At 44.2% G+C, this 16,818-nt stretch overlaps 1 protein-coding gene across 1 annotated transcript in view; it reads right to left on the bottom strand.

The window, feature by feature from the left end:
• Positions 1–639: 639 nt before the first annotated feature.
• The window catches only part of MAP3K20 (mitogen-activated protein kinase kinase kinase 20), a 93,401-nt gene continuing 77,222 nt past the window's right edge, over positions 640–16,818 (bottom strand). Inside the window, exons 17-20 of the mRNA XM_086465110.1 lie at positions 8,771–8,887; positions 7,189–7,263; positions 5,994–6,144; positions 640–1,616 (exon numbers count right to left, since the gene is read on the bottom strand). Of these exons, the coding sequence (XP_086321236.1) occupies positions 937–1,616; positions 5,994–6,144; positions 7,189–7,263; positions 8,771–8,887 (1,023 nt within the window). The 3' untranslated portion in view covers positions 640–936. The remainder of the gene's footprint in view (positions 1,617–5,993; positions 6,145–7,188; positions 7,264–8,770; positions 8,888–16,818) is intronic.

Genomic DNA, 16,818 nt, shown 5'->3' with positions numbered 1-16,818 from the left:
TCTGACGACAAGTGAGTCTACAGCTGTGTCTTTGTTCTCAGTGGAGCTAAAGACCACATTAATCAGAAACTTTGCTGACCTTGTCTTTACTACCCAAAGACTGAAAGACAAAAGCGACACAGTCTGGCCACATTTAAAAATTCAATTAAAAAATGCCTGCTGCCCAGGGATAAAGATTATCATAGCCCTCAGTGGGGTTAGATGCAACTATGATAAAAGCAATGCCTTTTCCTCCCTCTATTTTTATTTTTTCCCCCAAAAGAATAAAGCCTAGTTTTTGTTTCTCCAGATTATAACAACTGTGTATGTGACAGAGTGTGCTTGGTGGTGTCAAGTAGCTGGTGTTCAGGGCTTTTAATAAAGAGTGACATGAGAAATTCCTGAGAGGGGATGGCAAGCTGGAAGTGGAGAAGTGAGGCTACTGGAGTGGACCTGAAGAAAAATCTTCCTGTGTTCCTGTTTTTTTCAGATTATGCTCGTCTGATAAAAATACTGCCTCTTCCTATAGCTCTGCCAGAAGCAGACTGAACAAGGGGTGAGCAGGCCCCACTCAGAGCCGGACTTCGTGTCTGGAGGCGTAAGTGAGGCAAAGGGAGATGTAACAGCACAACTCTTTCCCTAAGGATGAAACGGAGAGCCTTTCGTTGTGGCACCCAGCTGTGCCTTACTGATTTTATTGTTGAAATATTAAGCAAATCAGTGGATATCCAGTCAGCTGAGAACAGCAGCAAAACGGAGGGGAGAAAATCAAATTAAATCCCTCGGCGCTGCCCGTGACAGGAGAGGTGGGCAGTGCTCCCCTTCCACTGTCAGGCCCTGGGCCACGCTGGCCAGCAAGGGAGATGGCGTCCTGGCTTCAGTGTGGCAAATTAAATAGGAGCAAGTGTATCTTCTCAAGGTTGAACATTCACTTAAATAAACGGGCAAGTTCCTCCATCAGAACGTCCTCCGGCCTCGCCAGCTCCCCCTGGGCCTTTCCTTTCCTGGCTTGCCTGCGGTCTGCCTGTGGGGCTTCTTCACATGCTGCACCCTTATCCACCCCCCCTCGCTGACTCTGCTCTCCCCTTCACCCCTCCTGGGCTCACTCTCACCCTGCGGGGGCATGCCCGGGATGGCCGTGAGCTGGGGAAGGCGGCGGGGGTACGTGCGGTGCTGGGAGGCAGGGGGGGCCACTGGTGGGGAAGTTCTGCAGGCTCTTCCTGAGTGCCGGGGGGGCACTGGGGAACTGGTCCCGCTGCGCTGCCCATCCGAGGAGCTGCGGGAGTTAGCGCTGTGCGAGGCATTTCTGCCTTTGCCAGCAGACCTGTCCCTCTCCGAAGGGGTGTCGGAGGCCGTGCTGGAGGTGCTGCTGCCTTTCGAGTTCAGGTGCAGATTCGAGAGGTTTCTCACCAAACCGTGCGAGAGGGGAGAGGAGTTTCTGGAGTGGCTGATGGATGTGAACTGGTAACTGACGGGACCGCGCGTCCTCCTCACGGCAGCGGCATAGGAGCCCTGGCTGTGAAGGTAGGGCAGGTAGTGGGTGACCGTGGTTGGGCTGTGGGGGTGGCCGTGCTGGAGAGAAATGGCTTTCGCAATTTGATGCATCCGCAGTGTCTGCATCCACTGGCTGTCAACACCTGGCAGGGAAATGGAAACAGAGTCAGCTTTCTGTGAACTGATGGAAAACCACTCTCTGGTTTACTGAAGGTGTGAGGTTGGTACCAAGGTTTCTCTCAGAGGAAACTCACCATATCCCAAACCACCCTTTCCCTCCCAGCCTTGCAGCAAATAGTCCTAGGTTTGAGTATGTTCAGTGTTGTGGTTGAACACAATGTTGGACTTCTAAAATAGCAAGCGATGCAAATATTTCTGATGCCAGTGCAGGCTTTGGAGCTTAGACTAGAAGACACTTACTGAACCACCCATTTGGCTGTTCAGGTGGGTTCCCACTCACAAGTGCCTCCCCGTGTTTTTAACCCAATCTGGTTAACACCAGACATTTCCTGTGATGCTCTTGGTGGCCTTGGCAGATTTCTCCACGGCTTTCATTGCAAAAGAGCCTGAAGACCTCCAGAGCAGGCATGGAGCAGGCACCCCAAGGTGCCAGCATCACTGCAGCATCGCCCTCCACCTGCGCCTCAGCCAGCATGGTCATGCCATTCACAGCCAAGCACAGAGACAGAGGTGGTGCAGACCCCAGTGCAAATCCCTGCTGCGGCAGCCAGGCTCACCTCCTCTCACTCCATTTTCTCTTTAAACTGCTACACACCACAACTAGAGCCACTTCAGTTGTTATTATTACTACAAATTCAGAAGTCAATCCACTTTGCATGCTCCAGATACTCAGTCTAAGCCCCAGCTACAGCACTTGGTCCAGCTTCACACAGAAGATCAACTCCGTATGTGGAAAAGCCAGTGAGGCACCAGGCTTTGTCCAGGATAGCTCAGACAGTGCTTAACTGTGAGCAACTCAGGGTATTACACCTACTGTCACAGCCCCAGGGTCGTAACAAAAGTTGTAGCTCCCAGAAATCAGACTGAAGCACTTCTGAAAGTCAGTCCTGTGGTTTGCATGAAAGCCTATAGCAAATACAATAGTTGTAAATTTTCCATTTGAACTGTGAGGGCTGCCTGGTTTGCTGCTTTATGGGTAGAGTACAGACCAAGAACTCCTCTTATCCGAGGCCAAAGCTCTAGACAAAAATCCATGGGGAGCAGCTTAAATAATTTTGCTTTAGAGAGATTCGAATGATTTATCCTTAAAGATTGCTAACATAATTCCAACAGGAAAGCATAACCCTGCCAGCTTGAAGCAGCATAAGCATGACTGAAATGTTATTATCTTAAACAGAAACAGAGGACCGCAGATCCTCTCTCCCCTTTTGCTGGTTTTCCAGGGAAAGACTCCCTATGCAGTGGGCCCTCTGCCTCTCGCTGCAATGCTGTATCAGCCACGGGGAGTTTTGTGGGAGCTGGGTAGTGGCTCTGTTCTTGTTAGGATTGCTCCTGTTAAGATGTAATGGATGGTCTCTTCCATTGCTCCTTTCCCCAGACTTTGCTTGAATCCCAAAGGATTTAAATCACTTCAATTTAATGTCAAATATGTCAAAAGAAAACTGTCTTTCCTGTCAAAGTGCGACACCGCCACAGCAGATAGCTCTGGCTGCACTGAGAGATGAACCTCCTTTCACAGAAAGACAGATGGGAATTGCCTTCTCTACTTCTTAACCTCCTTGAAATTCACAGTTTCAAAAGAAACATGCATGCTGAAATATACTTGCTAGACACCACCTCCTCTGCCATTCCCCTGTGCCCTCCTACCAAGGCTGTGGATGTAAAACACAGACCTCATAAATGTGGAAGCAGAAAGCTCAGGACTTGAGTTTGGGTCTTCATTTGTTATCAGCTCTCAGGTGGCCACCGCATGCCCTGTGACACCAGTGCTGATGCTGTCCTGAACACGGGGCTCCCTTCAGCAACTGCAGGCTGTTCAGTCCCTGCTCCTTACAGCCAGCTGCAGCCACCAGCCCAGGGACCAGCTGCCCAGCAGGGACCTCCTAGTGTGCCCTATGGGGATGCTTCTCACCTCGTGTGGGCTGGAGGGCTTCTCCCTCATATAGTCTCTGAGCCACCAACTCTGTACGCTGAATTAAATGCTCCATGTGGCAGCCCACAGAGGTAGTACCTTCACTGCCAGTTATTTTAGCCTCTTAGACAGGTATTACCCTTACCTTTGTGCTTGGATTTGGTGGTGGTTTAAACCTGGGGTAGACGGTCTGGTAAAGAAGACAGGCCAGAAGGTTTGCTAGAGCTAAGGCACAGCTCTCACGCTGACTGGCAACCCACCTCCTCTGAATTGTGTCTATTCACGTGGGTGCTGACAATACATTAGTGTCTTCGTGTAACTCCTCCATGTGCCAAAAGGACAGACAGATAAGCTCTCCCACCACTCACCACAAAGAAATTAAAAGAGCTCGGCTTACTGTGGCAGAGCCAACCTGTGAAGATACAACACCACACTTTGGTATGGCTGTATGGCTCATCACCCCAAAACCAGGGTAACCTCCATCACCAGAGCTAATGTGTAGTGAAGGTGTATCTTTTAGGACATGCTCTAGGTCCTATCTGCATTACAAAACACAGTTGTGTTACAAATGGATCACAATTACTTAGGAGTAAGAGCACCCATTTTAGATGTGTCTGTAGTCTAAACCCTGCACCTCACAATTCACAAGGCCATTCTTCTGCATTTGGCAATAGTGTACAAAATCTGAGAAGTTCACCCTTTGCTGACTGGTATCTTGTTCCAGCTCCTGTGCTGCCCCTCAGCTGCCCTTACCCAAACATTTCTGCAGCCCTACTGTGAACTCAATCAGAACAGCTTTGGCTAACAAACACCTTTACAAGAAGAACTGCAGATCTTAAAGGCAGAACTGTGCTAGAGTCAACCAAACTTAGTTTGACTCTGTCAGCAGCACACTTTAGTTAGGAAATGAAGACTGCAGTGTAGAGCCCCCTGTATTATTAAATGTATCTCACTGAACAAGCCAAGCCCCAGAAGCCACAACAAACACTATTCCAGAAGTCAGATAATGATGAGCCAGGGCTGGCTCAAATGGCCAGGCTCAGCTGTGAAGAAGAGTGCAGTGGGAAGACTTCCACTCTTCCTCATGGCAGAGCGGGACATCAGGAGCACCTATGGGCTCTGCCAGGCTGGCAGCATGTACTTGTGAAAACAGTGTATCGCCCATAGGGGACTTTTTGCCACCCCACATGCATCTTCCAAGGCTACAGCCTTGGTATGTGTGTCCCCCTGCAAAAGTGCTGGCGAGAGCATCTCATCCACACATCTCTTCCAGTGGGTGCCCTGTATCCAAGCACAACATCTGTGCAAAGCTGCCTGTGTGCTGGATGGCCAAGAGCAGGAGGAAAGGGCTGGCTGAAGCACTCCTGCTGAGTTGGGGTTGCAGGGAGAGAAAGCCAGGATAAAAGCTACTGAAAGCACTGGCTCCCCAAATCCTCAAAACAGCTGTGGAAAACTCCATTATTCCCAAGAGATGGAGGGTAGAGATGTGTAAGACTGTCTTCTTTCCCAGCAGATGCTTTCCTGACATCCTGGTTGAGAAACACATCTTCACCCCAGGCCCTGCACACTTTGTGTGGGCACTATAATTCAGTCCAAATCCTCTTGCTATGCTACTATAGTTGGCTCCACAAAGCTGGGCACTCTCTTGTCTTGGTGAAGAGGTGGATTTGGAGAAGGGCAGATTTGCCAGCTGATCCTTCAAGCCAGTGTCCACAAGCAGACTTTGGAGAAGAGCAGGCCTGCCATCATAGAACCATAGAATCATTAGGTTGGAATAGACCTCTAAGATCATCAAGTCCAACCATTAACCTAATACCACCATGCCCACCTAACCATGTCTACAAGTGCTACATCACTAAAAGCTACCACGAATATGTCCACATATGCCAACAGAGAGGGGAAGAAGCCTGGATCACAGGCAGAGACGCCTCTCCCAATGACCTTCTACACTAGAGGGGATTGAAAGGTTGACCCAAAGCTGACCCAAGGAAGCGGTTGAAAAAGTGTCAGGATTTAAGGATGCTTAATACTGGAAGATGTGAAGCACTCGAGGTTTTGGAGCAGAAGGATCTGAGCTCTATGTCTGCTGTTGATATGCAACTACAAATTACTACAGTAGACGAAAGGTTTGTAGCTAATCACCACAGACTGCTTCCAGCATGCTTCCTATAGGAGCATAGAGGTCATCCCCCTTAAATCACATTGTGATATAGAACATGTTACTACCCAAGGTTTAGCCTTTAAGCTAAGTCAGACATGCCAGGGTGCTCCTGCATGCATTTACAAAGACATCACAGGGACCACAATGCCAGCTGACGCTGCAAGATGTGCTGTGTTGTTGGAACAGAATAGTGGTATTGACTTTTTGCTGTTCTCCCCATATACGCCTTGCCCATGTCAGCAATAAAGTTTGTGTGTACTGACTTACTTGAGTCAGATCTGCTCCGTGAATTCCCCTCTGAGTTCGGGAGCGAGGTCTGTATCATGAGCTGTACTGTCTCAACCTCGTCCTGTGCTTTCACCTTGCTCCAGCAGATAGCTTGGATGTGCCTGGTGGTTTTGGGAGCTCTAACATCACTCTGCTCAGGAAGGACACAACACACATGAGGACATACCACATATGAGGACAAAACAACACACAACCCACCAAGCTCTCCTATGAGGGAACTTCCACTAGTGCCTGGGTGGCGGCAGCATTTTCAATATAGAATCTGTTTTGCAAAACCACTTAGCCAGTTCTCAAGTATTTTTAGACTCTAGATAATTTTGGCTGGTATTTTGTGATTATGCTAAAAATGTGGTAGTGAATAACTGTTTCAATTCATGTGCCATGTGGAGGAAAGATCTACAAACACACAAATATATTTTACTAGTTAGATTAATGTGTGTGTCAAATGGGCAGTGCTTTGTGCTAAAAGAGGTAGGACTAAGGAGGTATTTTTGCAGGGGACCCTCCACAAAACTCCCCTGGAGTATCAAGTTCTTCAATCTGCTGTTAGGGACCTATGACTCCTGTGAGAAGCTTCAGGATGAAAAATCTACTGTTCTTCACTTCCAAGACAGGCAAGCAAGGTCCAGGATTTCCCTGTCTTTCCATCACTGCTTCAATTCTTGCTCAGGACAGAGCTGGAATCTCAATTAGGAGCCTCCTTGTGATGCACAGCATTGGTCTTTATAAAAACACTTTTGTAAGTAACTGCAAACTCTTTTTACAAAGACTAATTTCTATCACATTAAATTGTCTTCCGAGTTTTATTTTATCTTATTTTTCTCTTGACTTCTCATTTGTTTTCTTCTCCTGTTGCTTCTCTGTTCTCCTAATTAGCACTTCATTGAAAAGGTAAAAAAGTCTCTTCAAGTAATGCAAACAATGCTGACCATTACACTTCAAGCAAAAGGAGTTTTCGTCCTTGAGAAAAAGAGCTGTCCCAGGCAGCAGTTCGAGGACATTGTCTCTGTAAACCTCGTTCAGCTTTTGCTTTGAACTTTAGATTTTACAATTAATTACAGGCTGCTGAGACTTGATTATAGGATATAACAAAGCCAGAGGATGCTATTTCCACACCTCCTATGTGGGTTTTATCTTGGATAAACAATTTTTTTATTTGTTTCTTAGAGCTTACCTCATACGTAACAACACATTCTACAGACTGGTGTTCTTCTATCCCCACAATCCATTTCTCCATTACAAATGGTGGCTGAAAAAAACATGGTGGGAGTTTTATACACTGCTCTTTTTCAATCTCCTACTGTTTCTGAAACACCCCAAAGATATTTTCAACATTTGCCTTTTTCCATCTGTTTCCATATTGCTAACACAAATACTTTGCTTAAAATCTTATGAGACAAAGCAATATCTTTTGGAATTTTTTATTCCAAAAGGAATCTGAGAAGAGATTTCTCTAAACAACAGACAGTAGGTAAGACAACATGGAATGTTGTCATGAGGGCATAAACCTTTTTCATTTTTGTGCACATACAGTTTTTTTTCTGCTAGACTTACAGAGGCCAGCAAGAACAAATATCTAGAGATTCTCAGAGATATTCCCTGAGAGAGATAAAAATGTTGAAGTATGTGAAAAGTTAATGTTATTCTATCCAGTTATTAGATTATTTAACTTCAAGCCTTTTACTTAAAGGAAAAAATTAAAATGTCCAAGATGAAAATTGAACAGAAAACTATTTTGCAACAAAATAATAATAATTTAAAAAATCACAAGTGTTGTTCTAGAAATTACTAACTATAAAAATAGTATTAGTGTGAATTAAACATGAGAACCCTTTTTGTCAAATACTCATATTTTCACATTTTCCTTAAAATTCTGACTGTTGAGAATCTGATTTTCAGTTTTTCCTTTAGAAAAAATAAACAAAGGTTCCCTCAAAATTTTGCCTAAAAAAATCACAGTTAAAAGCATTCAGCAGTTTGGTGGTTTTTATCAGTGCACATTAGAGCAGAATTCTAATTGGTAATCAAGCTGTATATTTTTTCATTTAGAAATTTATTTTGTTAGCTATTATCAAGTGAAGCATATTAATAAAAACAAACAATTAAATAACAGCAAACAGAATGCCCTCTGCATTAACAAAGCTTCTGTTTCTTATGGTAAAAGCAGTCTAAATGCTGGCTGGTAAATGTTTCCAGGCAGGTTCTGAAATAAGGTAAAATGCCCAGTGACACTGAATTGCAGATGTTCAGTGCTGTATTCTCTGTTTCAGTCTTTGCAACCCTTCATTGCATGAAAGAAGGAGGTTCAGAACCATGTAAAGTTCTAAAACCATGTCAAACAAAAAAAAAAAAAAAAAAAAAAAGAGAAAGAAAAAGAAAAAAAAAACCCAGACAAATCACATGAAGTTTCAAACCGGAACATTTAAATCACTTTCTCCTCTTGAAAAGGAAAGTAATTTTTCAAACATTCTTTTCTTTAAAAGGGGTAATAAATTCGGAGGATATAACATGGAATTAAAACAAGAAAATACAAATTAGTTCCTTCTCTTATTTTTCTATTGTTAACATTATTGTCAGCTTAAAAGAGAACCAAAATACCTAACTCCTATTATGATACAAATCTGTTTAAAATGTGCATTTTATTTAAAAGCTGTCAAGAGATTGAGCTTCCGCAAGCACAAAAGTCGACTGCTGTGGTATTTTTATGTCTTTGTTTGAGATCTGTGAATTTGTGAAAGCTTTAAGGCTGTAAATACCTTTGTCATCTTTAAAATCTCTACATCAGGTAGGTTAGTGTTGAATGTCACATCTTTTATGTAGGTTATTGCAATTTCATCCCCGTCCATCTCCATGTACATTTTCCATTTACAATCCTATGAATAATAAAAAAAGAATGCTGAATTGTTAGAATACAAATAAAAAAAAACTCAACAAAATGAAACAAAACTGAAAGCCAGAACAACCCAAAACCTAATCCTCAATATATGGGGGGGAAATAACCCAACAAGAAAGATAAGGAACAGAATACGTATTTTAGCATATGCACGTTTTCCAGTAAAAGTGTTGATAATGGAAAACCCTCAGGTTCTCTTGTTCTCTCTCCTCTTAGTTCACCCTGAGAGACAGTCACCACATTTGACAGGTCTGGATGTCTTCAGAGGTGTGGATCCCCTGAAGGGCCCAGGAGGACAGTGGCTTCACCCACCTGGACGGACAGCCCATTCGAGCAGGTGGTGCAGGAGCTCTGCACACCCGCATGGCAATGGAAGCACAGGGCAGTGGTGGGAGCCATCACTCGGGGTCACAGCCGGTGCTGGCAGCCAGCCCCAAGGATATCCTCCCAGTGAACCCAGAAACAAATGACCAGAGGGTCTGTGAAACACCGTTAAGAAAGTCACTCAAATAATGAGCAAGAGGATGAGCTGGTTATTACAGCTCAATTATTTCAGATACTGAGTGCCCAGCGAGGCACTGAGCATGCCCAACTTCCGCTCACCTCCAATTGCATTATTAATTATAAGCAAGCTCAGCTTAGAAAATAATCATAGTGAGTCTAATAAACGAAAGCAATTAAAGGTATCCTTAAATAATCCCATGAGCTGAACGTGGGGACAACATCCAATACTTCGCATAGGTGTAAGCCTGCAGAAGCTGATGGCTCTGGCAGCATCCTGTAGGATGAGTGCTGGGTCCAGGGTTCGTGCCTGTGGCCAGGGAGGCTCCCACTGGGGACTGGAGACTGTCTGTCCATGGTGCAAACCAGTCAACATTTGCTGGTGTGCCCAGCAGGTGCTCTGGGGATTAGATACTGTCCAGTGCACTGAGCCCCTCCAAAAATCACTCCCCTGAGGGACAACAGGGCTGCAGTGAAGCAGAGTGTCTCCATCTCCGTGCAGGTAGGAGGGGATCTGCCCTTCACAGAGACAGGAGCTCCTCCAGACACGCTAGGGGTCCAGGAGGGTCTGTATTCAGCGCATGCCACCGGCTGGGCAGGTGCGGTCTCCCTCTTTGCAGGAGGCAGTCTTCTCCTCAGTCCTGCTCAGAAAATGCAAAAACTTTCAATGGGGACACAGATGGCCGCTTAGGGCCGAGGGCTTGCGTAAGCAGTTATTTGCACACACAAACGTACGGCAGCCTAAAAAGTATCCGTTCGCACATGCGATTATCTGCTAGTGTGTGCACGTGCATCTCTCATAAATGTAACGTAGGAGCTCAGCCCTCAGAAGTCTCAAAGCTTTCAATCAGGCATTGAATTGGCAATTCCAAGATAAAAGAAAACTGGAGTATAATCATTTCTGAACTGCAACAATAAATTATGCTTATAAAGCATTTGGCCCTGTATGTCCATCTGTCCCCATTGAAAGCTTCCGTGTTTTATGAGCAGAGTGGACGTGTGAGTCGGTTTTTGCATCACCCCGGTGCAACTTTGAGCGATGGGAACTGCGGTCCAGCAGTCAGGGCACTGGACCGAGACCTGGAGGTGCTGAGTTTAGCTTCCAGTTCTGCCATCGGCTTCCTGCACAACCCGATAAGGCACCAAAGTTACCCTGTGCCTCCGTTTCCTAATCATGGACTGTATCTCTTTGCATGTCCTTTTTCTGTCCTGCTTTTTTGGGTCATGAGCTAACCCAGGGTTATGCCCATCTCTTCCCAGGTAGGCACAGCACGACGCACCGGCCCTGTTGTTGGCTGGGGACCATATGTACTATGTAACTGAACAGCAACAGTGAAGTGAGTTGTGACTCCTCCTTGCCTCTCAAACTGTGCTCCTCTCCCTGCCCACACCATCCTTGTTGCCAGACTTTTTTGCAGGACTTCCTAAATTCATGCTATCTGGATTCCCTATTGCAGATTGAATCCCAGGTTAGAGACAAATTGCTTGATGGCATTTATAAATTTCACAAAAACACCTGAGCCGAGGAAAGAACAAACCAATAACATAACATACTGCCATCCAGTTAAATCAGCGCATCTCCTGTCGTGAGACCAGTGCCAAGCACCCAAGAGCCAGAGCTGCACCTTATGCCAGGGCTCCTGTGCCTTCATGACTCAGGATTTTGTGCTGTTCACTCACATCTCCCTATAGACCAGATCTGACAAACGTGGGCTTATTTTAATAAACAATATAAATCAAACTACGCTCTCTAAAGAAAGGGCTGACAAGCTGCTTAAATCCAGAGTCTGGCAGGCTCTGGGCACTTGCCGGCGCCCGGCCCCTCGCTGGATCCACCATGCATGCAGGAGCCCTCTCCGTGCGGTAACGAATCAGGCTGCCCCACGCAGCTGTGGATGCACGAGCCCTGCACAAACACCGCCTTCCCCAGCTCCAAACAGCAGCTTCAGAGAAAGAAATACACTCTCCCGTCCTTCAAATCCAGCCCCCAAACCTTCGTTCTTCCTTGGAGTCCTCTCCAGTCACACTGCGCAAATACCAAAAGAGCAAATTACTGCACTAAGGATACCCTCTCTGGTCACTCAAAAACACGTGTCTTGTTTTATTTGGAAAGGTTTTCATTTTGTGTTATGTAAAATCACCAGCAGAAAGAGAGAGAGAGAAAGAGAGGGAAATGAAGGGAGCAAAGAAAGGGAAGGAGGGGCTGGGAGAAAAAGAGAAAAGATAGAAAGGAAGAAGAAAAGATAGCAGCCAGGTGACTTTTGAATCAAGGCACTTGGGAAATATTTAAGATAATTAGGTGGCTACTTGTCTTACAAACTTGGTTACCATTTTGTTCAACGACACAGTAAATAATGTGAGATTTGTGTGCTGCAGAAAGGGACATATTCCCTGTTTTCCAATCAAGTTCTAGGTTCTTATTTAGCAATGAATAGGAGAGAGTTGCTCAGCCACTTAAGTAAGAATTTGGCTAGAATAACCAAGTATATGTATTTCAATTATTTGATGAACTGGAGCCGTAAGATTTCTTGGATCGAGACTACATTTAGTGCCAGATGTATGTGGGAAAATAATTTGGAAATGTCTTGTTCAGAATGTCTGGATGATAAATACACAAGTCCTTCAAAGTGATTTCCCTGGACATCTTGTAATTCAAGCATTAAAATGCCTCCCAATATTTACCTGCTCCATTTTGATTTAAATTTTGGGGTTTTTTAAAAATTATAGTTTCAGAACTGAGAGGCACAACCAGCAAAACTTTGTGTGAAAAACATTTCCGAATTACACTTTGACAAAGCCAAAAGAGCAACCTCTGCAAATGACTGTAGAAAAGTAAATCACATGTGTATTTTGAGCCACTTCGCCTCAGCTTCAAAACAGAAAATAAGAACACTTTAAAAATTAAGTCTCCAGCTTACTGTAGTGACAGTACTCCTCTAACCCCCATGTCTGCAACAAAACCCGAAAGCGAAATGAAAAAGAGCAGGCATAGACTTTAAACAACATACATGTCTCCTGCAACAACAGGTTAAAACTCTTGCTGGGGAGACACATCATTTTCCAAGGAGGCCCAAATCCGAGATTAATTTTAAAATCAGTGGCTGCAATAAACTTTTTTTTTTTTTTAAGCTTGGAGAAAAAATGGAAACAGCATTGTAGCAGGCAGCTGGATATCAGAAGAACAGTAAGATGTAATGCAAGATGAAACAAATATGAAAAAAAATGTTGGTCACGCTGGTACTAAAAGTAGTAGCATGTTGATGATTTAGGTCCTCAGAAGCTCCTTTACATTCTTAGCTATTATCTATCTCAGCTGCTGAAACCTGCTGTTTTAAAGGCATTACAGTTGAACATCTACTGACAGCACTTGGGTTATTTATCATTATGTATCACCCTGCTACACTATATTTTATTATTCTAGATTTAAAGGAAGATAACACAATTATGGTTAATTTGCTTCTCTTCTTTATATATATAGTGTCATGACCCACCATGGCTTTGTCCCATGAGATATTTTTAACCAAAAAGAAATCCACAAGAAACTCTCCCTAAAAATTCCATTAATAACCTCTTGTAGCGTGTATAGGTTGCAGGGTCTGGAACTAAGAATGTTTTAATCTCTTCAGCAAAACAATGTCTCATAATGATGTACAGGACTATTGCTGCACTGATGAAGAATCATACATAATTCAGCACCTTTCACTTGGCACCACTGTGATATCCTCATTAGCAGTGGCTCACAGTGGCTGTCAGATGGTGTCCATGCGAATGCAGGCATTATATTGTCTTTGAGATGTGCAGCTGCTTCCATGACACTGCCAGTATATAAAAACATGACGCCAGTTTGTTTTATTTAGTGCTAAACCTTCCAGTTTGTAAAAACAAGGCTGACACAGAGCCTGACATGAGGCAGTGAAAATAATTAGCTCTCATTTTCTCAGCCTCCTATTTCCTTCTCCCCGCTGTGTTCTCTTTCCACTAAACCACCACATGTCAGTCGAAATGGGAGGCAATTAGTGGGCTCATTTCAGTCCCCACAACTGTGCTGAAAAGAAAGTATTTATGATGGCACAATGAACAGCTGAAAGATTAAATAACATTTGCCTTTTGAAAAGAAAATGACTTCTAGCTAAATGGGCAATTTTTGATTATTCTCAAACAAGCTTAGAGTAGTTGGTTTTTAAAATACAAGAAAGGAAAATGAGTCATTTTTAGGTGAAAGAATCAAATAAAACTTGACACAGTAATGCAAATAACTGATGTTTTATTGCAAAATATGTAAATGTGTTATACCCTTAACAATGGCTGGTGTCTCAGGTCAGGGCAGGCTGTTGCCAGCCAGGCTCCAGTGAGAGAAGGTGGCTCCACCGCCGGTTTTGTTTCAGCTGTGCAGGCAGAAAAAAACAGGGGCGGAGGGAAGGCCTTCCGAGAGAGATGGTCTTAAAACATACAGAAACAAAGCAAGCGAAAGATATATTTATGTTATCAGTTGCCTGTGTGCCTCCTCCGAAAGCCAGAGCCCTTACTCCTCCGCAAGGCAACAGGCACTGGCTGGCTGGAGCTTAGCTTGGAGAAGCATGAGGCCTTTTTAACACCTACGCAGACCAGCCGGCGGTACCAAAAATATCTGTCTCCTGACAGCACCTTTCTTTAACATCCAGCACTGTGAAGCTCTGTGCCGCCACGGAGGGGAACATAGTGGTAAATACCAGGTGCCGCTATGTGCTGGGGGCTGGTGCCCCAAGAAGAGCAGGCTGCAGCAACCGAGACAGAGAACTCCGTGATAACAGTGGTCCTGAGCCTTGTGTTTACCAAAAGCTGCCCTTGCCATGTGATCAGAGGCAAACAGAGATTGCTGCGGTCACAGGCATCATCATCCACATGAACAGCCTGCTTGCAACAGAGGGATTGTAGAGGTGGAAGCATGAAAAACATGAGTCCTTTCCCTCACGTGCTGTCTGAGCCAGCCCTGTCCTCCCACGGCATTTCCCACGGACCGCTCATGGGAACAATGCACCGGAGCTGCGCAGGCGCCATGTCCCCACCAAAGGTGGGGTGGTGCATGGAGGCTACAGCTCACATATGGGACTTACAGCCCTGCAGGACGTCGGACGTGGGGACAAAGGTGCACAGGAGCTCAGGAAAGGCATGGCAAGGCCACTGAACACGTCCTACGCATGCTGGGGACAGAAGCTCCTCTTCCAGTCTCTTGTCTGGAGAGGATGTGCCAAGCCTACAGACCACGGGGAACCTGATTCTGCAGACACATCCATGACCGTGGCTGTACATGTAAGAGAACATGTGGAAGACAGCAAGTTAATTTAGAGTGGCCAAGGGATAAAAATAAAGCTTGAGATTAGAAAGTCAAGGGAGCATATCTATATGCCTCTTCAGGATTACAGAATCCCTGGCTCAGCACTGCCTACCCAAGGATTTTAAAAGGTGTTGGCTTGAGTTTGACCTTAATTACACGTGGATGCTACAGCTGGAGCAATCCCAGTGAGGTTATGGAGTTATACCAGCTCCATCTTGTGTAAAAACAACACATAGTCCAGAAAATCCTCTTTGAAAGAAAATACAAGGAGCTCAGATCACATGCACTAAACTTCTAACACACTACCACTGATCCACCTCCTCGGCGAACTACATTAACCTGTTCTTATTTAAATGTGGCTGTGGTTTTATTTTACAGCTTAGGTAATTTTTTTTTCCTTCACAAAGTATTTACTCCTTTACTGATTACTTATTGGAATAGGAGCAAATCTATGAAAATGGCATACAAACATAGCTACTCTGATTCTTGCATTAACTGTTAGCCTTTAGTAATGAAAGCATTGTGCTTTGAAATGTAATTAAAGAGAGTGGCTTTAAAAGATGAGGTTTAGAGACAAGGCTAAATAACCCCACATTAGAAAGTCAAGGTACTTGCAAGTATCTTGCAAAGGAAGCATCACATAAAAACAATTCCTCTGCCAGCTTTACTTAATGCAGTGGGTTAAAATACTAACAGAGCATGAGGAATATATATGACTGAAAGACTACAAAACTGGAATTTTAAATTCTAGACCTTGGCCCTTGCTTTATTTTTTGCCACATTTGTAACGCGAGGAGTACCTTACACAGCAAATGAAACTGGTGATATTATATCACATCTGTCTGAACAAGGAATTATTTTTAAGAAAGCAAAGAAAGGTTTTATGAGTGTTGATGTAGTGGGAGGGTGGAGAGGAAGAAGCAGCAGAAGCAGTCTCAAGCATTTGTGAAACTGCATTCCAGTTACAAGAACTGTTTCAGTACTGTTTTTTCTGGTACTGCCTGCATTTTGCCAGCCCAGGTTTCTCCACATGAAGAGTCGGTGACAATGTCTCTCTAAAGTAGCCTTAATATTATATTCACTTTCACAGTGCACATTTAAATAATAGCATTAAAATATATCACAGTTTGGATATTCAAAGCTAGAAAATAGTTCACAAAGTTAGTAGACGGTTTTGAAGAGGCTCTGCTCCTTACCTTGTCAAACGGAGGGAGAGGTAACTGGGGAAAAATAAGGCAAAATGGTGAGCCAACTTCAAGGCTTTGTGTTTGGATATAGGTCAGATTGTGCCACACTCAGTAAAAAATGAAAACATTCAAAGGCTTGGTGAAATCTGCCCTTCTGAGGACCAAAACTAAAGAATGCAGCAACAGGAGACAAAAAGACTGTGAACCATCCTTCTTAAGGGGTTGGGTGATTCATCACTGCGGAGCCGACACAGCTCAGACACCTTTCCCTGATTGGGAAATTTTAATGAGCCACCTAGGATGTGAAAGCCATTGAAAATTCCCTCTGCAGTTCTGTGAACCAGCTCAAGCCACAATTGCCAGGGTTTGTTTTTTTACCCTCTTTGGTATCTTGGAGTTAATTGGTGTGTCCCTCTTTTTTTTTTTTTTTAATTTGTGGAAATAATTCATATAAAATGTCTAAATCTATCACCTTTTAGCTCAGTGGGAATTGTGTACAGAAAGGTCATTAAAAGGAAGCAAATGGAAGTAACCACATAACTCAAACTACAAGAGTTGGATAAGAAACCTCTAAAAACCAGGTTAGCTCTGCAGTGCTCACTCCTGATGCATTCAGAGAGCACAAAGGTCAACTGAGCTTTCATCACCTCCAAAGATGCAGCTAAAAAGGGAAGGAAACTGTAATGAAATGACTGCATCTGTCAGCTGGTGGAAACCAACATAATCCCACTAGAAGATGCAGTTTAAATTAGATAACAAATCCGAGACTGGCAAGGTTGCATACTGGGAAGTCAATGTTTCATTTGGTGGAAAGACAAGGCTGAACATTCAAATGCCATCCTGAAGTATATTTATCAGGATCCTTGCTAAAAGGTACTGCCATTCCTAAGGCCCTTAAGTTTCTGCCTG

Source organism: Leptosomus discolor, chromosome 5, assembly GCF_034619465.1.
Source record: "Leptosomus discolor isolate bLepDis1 chromosome 5, bLepDis1.hap2, whole genome shotgun sequence".
Classification (NCBI taxonomy): domain Eukaryota; kingdom Metazoa; phylum Chordata; class Aves; order Leptosomiformes; family Leptosomidae; genus Leptosomus; species Leptosomus discolor.
Note: the sequence above shows the minus strand (reverse complement) of the source record. Positions and strands in the feature narration are given on the sequence as shown.